At 42.9% G+C, this 7317-nt stretch overlaps 1 protein-coding gene across 1 annotated transcript; it reads left to right on the forward strand.

Annotated features, from left to right (window-relative positions):
- On the forward strand, positions 1 to 3456 carry LOC134404946 (C-X-C motif chemokine 10-like). Its single transcript, XM_063135976.1, has 4 exons — positions 1 to 85; positions 1205 to 1331; positions 2142 to 2231; positions 3061 to 3456. Exons 1-4 carry the CDS (start codon positions 25 to 27, stop codon positions 3104 to 3106), a joined length of 324 nt encoding a protein of 107 aa, XP_062992046.1. The 5' UTR covers positions 1 to 24; the 3' UTR covers positions 3107 to 3456.
- Positions 3457 to 7317: the final 3861 nt, after the last annotated feature.

Genomic DNA, 7317 nt, shown 5'->3' on the forward strand with positions numbered 1-7317 from the left:
TTCAGCAGCAGCAGCAGCATCACCATGAACATAACCTTTGCTTTTTTCCTTTGCACGGCATCCTTGCTTGCAGCAGGAGTACAAGGTAAGAGGCAATGACAGAAAACACAGGCAGGCTTTGCTGCCGCATAGATTTCTTGCCTGTTTGGAGTATATATTTATCCCGTGGCATAAATTCTTGTTGCAACCTCTCTGTCACCACGTTATGCTTGAGGGAAGGTACAATTCATTCCAGGTAGACATTCACTGCAAGCGAATAACGTTTAGCCAGCATTCTCAGGCTCCTGGTTATTTGGGCTCCTAAACGTTTTCTTCTGAAATTATAATGCTGTATTTTACACGCCTCTCTCCTGGAGAACGTCAGGACTACCATTTACAGAGCAAATTCTGTTATGAAGGAATGAGTGCTGGAGCAGTGGGGGCTGGTGACTCCAATGTCAGTGGAGTGGTGAATCTGCTCCGGGCTTCAGTCAGAGCCAATCAGAACAATAAAGGAGCTTTCCAAGGTGCAAAGCTATCCTTTAGAGTTCTGACTGAAACCCAGAGTGGATTCACTGACGTTCGAGTCAACAGCCTCTGCTGTGCTGGAGACTGATGGCATATTTTATAATAAATTTGTTTATTTGCAAATGGAGAGGTTGCACATTAGCTCCTGGTGGTGGTGCAGAACAAGTACCCAGGACAGCTGTGCTAAACCCAAAACAACTTCAGTCTTCCCTCAGTCCATATTAGCTTCTTCTCCCCATGAATCCAAAAGTATTTTAATATCTTGTTCCACATTCTGAAATTGGGTTCAGCCTTCTCCCACTTCACAGTCGGGTACGATTCCGGTATATTTCAATGTGGTCTTAGTCGCCTAATTACCTAGTGTTCATTATCCTTCACCAATGATAAGCCCTAACAAAGCCTAAAGGAAGAACCAGGGGTTCATGACAGATAACAACACTGTCACCTAAGAATTTAAATATTCATTTTGGTTCTCTACATGGCTAGTGGCAAGTCTCCTAAAATATTTGACATCTGCCACCAAAAATAATGCTTCTGGTTGTCATAGAAGATAAGTCTTATAATGGCTAGTACTGCTCACAAGAGCTATAGACTAGACATAGGGGTGGGCAGAGGAAGGTGGATCTCCAGGTGTTTTGGATTTTAACTGCCAGACAAGTTTGCAATAACTTCTCCCTCTTTTATCCACATTTTCTAGGAATGGTGACCGCTAGGAAGGGTCGTTGCATGTGCCAGTCGAAAAGTCCCCAACCTGTTCGAATGATACTTTTAGCAAACTTGGAAACCCACCCCAGAAGCTCTTCCTGTAATCAAGTAGAAATCATGTAAGTAATGAATAAACCCAGATTAGGGTGACCATATGAAAAGGAGGACAGGGCTCCTGTATCTTTAACAGTTGTATTGAAAAGGAAATTTCAGCAGGTGTCATTTGTATATATGGGGAATCTGGGGAAATTTCCTCTTCATCACAGCAGTTAAAGCTGCAGGTGCCCTGCCCTCTTTTAAATCTGGTCACTCTAGTGTAGCTCCTGCAGCTTTTAACTGTTGTGTTGAAGAGGGAATTTCACCAGGTTCCCCATATATACAAATGACACCTGCTGAAATTCCCTTTTCTATGCAACTGTTAAAGATACAGGAGCCCCATCCTCCTTTTCATATGGTCACCCTAACCCAGATCTACACCAAGCAGGATATGATGCTTTGAAAACAGTTTGAAAACTGTACGTGGAGTGTGTCCTGGGCTCCAATAGTTGTCACTACTGCTATAAGCCATTTTAAAGCACTAGTGTAGATCCTGCCCTCATGGGCAAACCAGGTAGTGGGCTAGAAAAAAGCCCATTTATTTAGGTTGGAATCCTATGTATATTTAGACAGAAAAAAGGCCTACAACTCCCAGCATGCCTTTGGGGCATGCTGAGAATTGTAGGCCTTTTTCTGTCTAAACACACATAGGATTGCACCTTTAATTTGTTTAACCCTATATCAAGAAACATTTTTCATGTTACTGCACTGAGGGCATTTGAACTCTCAGCCTCAGACATCAAAATGTCTTTTGGCAGATTCTGCCTTTTATTAATTCAAGTGAGAAAAAGTAATCACATGGAATTTGATCATCCTTCCCTCTCTTCCTTCAGTGCTACACTGAAGCAGTCTGGAGAGCGAAGATGCCTGGACCCGGAGTCTAAAGAAGTGCAGAAGTTCATGGAAAACTATAAGAAAATAAGGTAAGCTGCTTCAGCATGCAACCCCTACACTTGCAGAACATAATTTTGCTGTTGCTGATGATAACAGGGAAAAGGAAAGGAAAGGAACCTCTCGTGCAAGCACTTGAGTCATTGCTGACTCTTAGAGGGACGCCTGCTTTCACTGATGTTTTCTTGGCAGACTTTGTAGCTGGGTGGTTTGCCCTTGCCTTCCCCAGCCATGGCTACCTTTCCCCCAACTAGCTTTCCCCACATACTGGATTTGCTCGCACATTTGTTGAACCAAGCATGCATCCTCAAAAATCTGGATAGCTTTTATTTTCACCCAGACTCTTACTTTGTGGAATGTGCACACTACCTGAATTAAGCTAGTCTTGCAATGGGGAGAGGCTGTTGCAGAATAGTGCTGAGGCAGTGTTGCAAATTGATCAGAATTTTACTAGCTGTTCAGGATTTCGTCTTAACAAATGTAATTGGGTGGGGTGATGGGTGACATGTTTGACCTTTTCCCTCCCACTTAATTCCTATATTGTTAAAAAAAAAAAGAGAGGAGAGATTATACTCCTTGGGAGCATTTTGGACATGCTGAGAAACTTTGCATCCTTTGGTCCACTTTGTCCTCATCAAGGAGACACTTTGCACAGACTCGAGTGGTCCTTGGGTCAATTTAAAAACACGCTTTGCACATGCTCAGAGACTGAAAAGTAAAAATTATGTAAAATAAAAAGCTGGTGAAAATTGAGTGTGTGTGCGTTGCAGGGATGGGTTATGCACTGGCGATACCAACACATGCAGAGAGCTTGAAAAATCTTCCCCAAAACCTAATTAAGTTTTGCTTTTATCCGTTCAGGTCTTTGTGGATGCAGAAGGAGAGAAGACAAAGAGTACTTCATTAGAACAACGATGAAGGCATCGTTTTGATTCCTGGATGGATTTCACCGTGTTCATAGACCTCTATGGACAAGGAAGATGAGAACTGGGTTGAATCCACTGTGTTGCTTTCAAAACACAGATTCTGTGCCCATGTGTGTGTGTGTTGTAAAGTCACTGTTTTAGATCTCTAACATCTCCCTGCCTGACCTGAGCGCAAGGGTACTTCCATATGGAGGGCTTGTAGCACTACCAATTAAAAGTCATTGTGCAGCAATTCCATCTTTCTGTCCTTAACAGACAGACAAAAGACGCAGTGGGAAAACATAGCAGATTTACCAGTAGAAGATTACAAGGTCTGAAGCCCCCTGTAAAATTCTGTGAACAGGCCATGGCTCAGTAGTAGAGAATATGGATTCTAGGTTTGATCCCCCGGTTTCTCCAGATAGGGCAGGAAATAATTCCTGCCTGAAACCTTGGAGAGCCAGTGTTGATAATACTGAGCTAGATGGACCAATGGGTCTGACTCAGTATAAGGCAGCTTCCTATGTTCCCAAGGCAGGGCAATTACACCATAAAAGCCTCATCCGGAAGCCCCCGCTGTGCAGTACAATGTTGCCACCGTTCCTGAGATAATACATCTGCTTTGAAACCTTAAAAAAGTACTGTAGCTAGGATCCAAAGAACCACGCTACTAATTCTACCTGCTTACATGGGTACACATAATTTATTGAACAAAGGTCTACTGATTTCAAAAATGTCTGGTTTAACTCTTCAGAGAGAACAAGAATTTAGTTAGCTCTGTTGATTCGAACCCAGATAAATGTTGGTAGTGGTATAACCTGTAATATTTGACACAACTCTGACACCCCCTTCTGGCTTTTTATGGCAAGTTTGGCTCTCGTGACCACATTCTTGCTGTGTGGCTAAAGGCACTTCCTTATGAGTAAATTGTAATGATTCTGAATACATGCACCCATCAAGAAGTTTGTTTAGGAACTGATGTGTGTATATTTTAGAATGTATAATAATGGGGTCATACATATTGTTGAACATGTTGTTACAAATCTTGTGTTGTACAGGGCTGTAGCTGGCCTAAGAGAAACATTTATCTTGGTCTTTTTAAAAAAAATCAGAGGAAAATGTACAGTATAAAGCTAATGACACAAAGTATTTAAGAATGTACAGGCTAATACTTTTTTTTAAAAAAAAAAATTGAAAACAAAAATAATTTAAGAAATGTGCTTTAATAAATTGTCAGAATATCTTTTTCAAGGAATGTAACCTTCACTTGTTGTGAAGTCTTTCTGAAAATATAAGGTACTAAATAAAAGATGGTAATTCATAGCCTGTGGTTGTTTTATATTGTCATTTAATTCTTTTAAAACAAATTCTCCACTTTGTGCTTTGAGTTAGCTATTAAAGTGGCATCTCAGTCCCCAGAGTCTTAAGCAGGAGGGACCCATGGGTGCCTCATTGGGCTCAAAGTAGGGTGACCATATGAAAAGGAGGACTGGGTTCCTGTATCTTGAATGTTGTATAGAAAAGAGAATTTCAGCAAGTGTTATTTGAATGCATGTAGCACCTGGTTAAATTTTGTCTTCATCATAACAGTTAAAGCTGCAGTCCTGCCCTCTTGACCAGATACAAAAGGGAGGAGGGCATCTGCAGCTTTAACTATTGCGATGAAGAGGGAATTCCACCAAGTGCTACATGCATACAAATGACACCTGCTGAAAATCCCCTTTCTCTACAACTGTTAAGGATACAGGAGACCTGTCCTCCTTTTCATATGGTCACCCTAGCTCAAAGGCTCCTTCCTAGTCTACCTCTTCACTGATGCTGCCTATTCCCTTGCCCCCCTCCCCATGCCCAATATACATGATCCCCCCAAGGAAGAGGCAAGCTCTGTTTCAAATGGCGTTTCCAACCACGTAAGAATCAGGCAGCAGTTACATAAAATAAAGTTATTTAACAAGCATGCTTCTAACTCCTCATTCTCTGACCCAGTTTGCACATTGCACTGGATTATCGTGGATTGTTTAACCCCTGATGTGCTGCTTTGAGAGCCAAGTGCCATTTTGTATATACAAAGCCTGATCAGGGCGATTGGGAGGTTGCTGCGTCGTGCGAACCCAACTACCATGGGTTATTTGAGGGTTAATCCTTGCAAAACCCTTGGTTTGTAGGAGGGGTATGCAAGGTTTGTTTAACCCTCAAATAACCCATGGCAGCTGGGATGCATATTCAAAATGGTACTTGGTATGCACAACTCACTGGGAATTAAACAACCCATGGTGAACCTGGCTTGTCATTCAAACCCAGCTTCTGTGTCTCTCGTAATCTGCCATTGTCCTGTTCGTGCTGAGTCACTTCCTGATAGCTGTTCTTTCATGCCATTATCTTATTAGCTAAATTTGTAGTACCCACTTTGGCAACTCCAATTCTTTTTCTTTACCTTATAGTTTTGTTGCATTCTCTTTCCCTGTAATTGCAGAGAAGATTTCTAATGCTTACTTTTTAATTTTGCAATTTTTTAAAATAAATAGATTCCTGTTTAGAATTTTGTCTGTTTGGATTAGCCTTGACCACCCACCAGGCCCCCGTCTTGACGGTGGTGCTTTGGCGCTGTGAGGCACCTGGCTCCTGCACTTGCATTCCTTCCTGGCATCTACATGGAAAGGAACACAAGTGCGCACCAGGAGGGATAGGGTAGGAACGAGGCAGCTAGAGGAGGACGAGGAGAGGGACACCGGGCGAACCATCACTCCTCCCTCTGGCTGCCCGTTCCTCCCCCCACCTTTTTTTTTAAAAAAATTATATGTATCTGTGCAGCTGCGCAGATACAGATAATAAAAATTTAGAAGGGGTGAACTCCCCCCATTTTTTGTTTGTTTTTACAGAGGCGTGGGGCCCATTCCTCTCCTCACCCCGTTATTATTATTATTATTATTATTATTATTATTATTATTATTTACCACAGGCCTCTGCTGAGCTCCTGGAGGTCCGCCCCCTTCCCTGTCGAGCCCATGGCAACCAATCAGGGGGAACCATGGGCTGTGACATCCCTCCACTGCCCAAAAAAAGTCAGGGTGTGCCTGACTTTTTTTCAACGGAGTTTCTGGGGTTTGCCCCTGGACGGCTTTGCAATGGCGGCTGCGTCACGTAAACAACCTGCCGCTACTGCGAATCCAGTTGCAATCCCTTCATGTAGACATCGGACCCATTTGGTATCGGTCCTGAGGTTCAACAGGCTCAGATTTACATGTGGGAGGGAGGCTTCAAGAACCAATTGCTGCTCTTAAAGAAGGATCACTACAAAAGCTGGTACTGTGGGCTTCCTCCCATTTGCACCCACTTGTATAGTTGCAAATAAATAGATAATAGAAAACATACGTCTCCAGCACGGCCATCTGATGCGCACTTAAGGCTTTGGTTATGTTGTTGAGTCGCATGAAATGGGCTTTGGTCCACGAAAGCTCATACCAGAATAAAGATGCAATCAATCCCATGCATGTTTAGACTGAGAGAAAATACTGCTGTCTGGGGAGTGCTGGTTGTTGTAGGACTTTTTCCTATCTAAACATGCATAGGATTGCACCTTAAATGTGCTAGACGTCATCATGCCAAAAGTTGTTTCTATTACCCAACCAACCTACCTGCTTCCCTCGGATTATCCCCGTAGCGCTAAGCTTTCGTGGTTGTTATTGTTTTTGCTACCGGGTGACAGCGATCCTTTGCATACCAGGAAGTGAGTTTAAGGGGGGAAATGTAAAATAATCATTAAAAATCAACGGATGACCCAATTCAATTCAAATTTGGTATGCTTAAAATTCTCCATAATATCTATTACTGTGCCAATTTTGGTGTCTTTATCTTTAAAGCTTACGCAGATGTAAGCATTTCTTTAAAATCCTGTACCTGCGTCCCAGCGGCGGCTCGGAAGATACGCTCAAAGTAGGGGCTAAATAGGGAGAATCTTTTTGCTTTATTGCACAATTAAGGCAGGATGCATGGCAGTACTTCACAATCAAAGCAGATCATAAGGTGGAAAACTTCTGAGTCCTTTGCATGCAATTCGCAGTGATTGCACCGTATAACGCTGGTGCGATAAAGCTCTTAAAGGGCTCTGTTACGAGGCAGCTATGGCAAAACGGTTGCGTTTGAAGGACACATGTCCCTTCGCAGGAGCCGTACCCACGTGACCCAAGATGGCGGCGCCCAGGGGGGTGGCCCA

This window comes from Elgaria multicarinata, chromosome 10 (assembly GCF_023053635.1).
Source record: "Elgaria multicarinata webbii isolate HBS135686 ecotype San Diego chromosome 10, rElgMul1.1.pri, whole genome shotgun sequence".
Lineage (NCBI taxonomy): Eukaryota > Metazoa > Chordata > Lepidosauria > Squamata > Anguidae > Elgaria > Elgaria multicarinata.

Excerpts from the sequence above, each read along its gene's own strand:
- LOC134404946 (XM_063135976.1), top strand. The coding sequence starts at position 25 with ATGAACATAACCTTTGCTTTTTTCCTTTGCACGGCATCCTTGCTTGCA. Across the intron at positions 86-1,204 it reads GCTTGCAGCAGGAGTACAAG|GAATGGTGACCGCTAGGAAG; the intron begins GTAAGAGGCAAT and ends CACATTTTCTAG. Across the intron at positions 1,332-2,141 it reads TGTAATCAAGTAGAAATCAT|TGCTACACTGAAGCAGTCTG; the intron begins GTAAGTAATGAA and ends CTCTTCCTTCAG.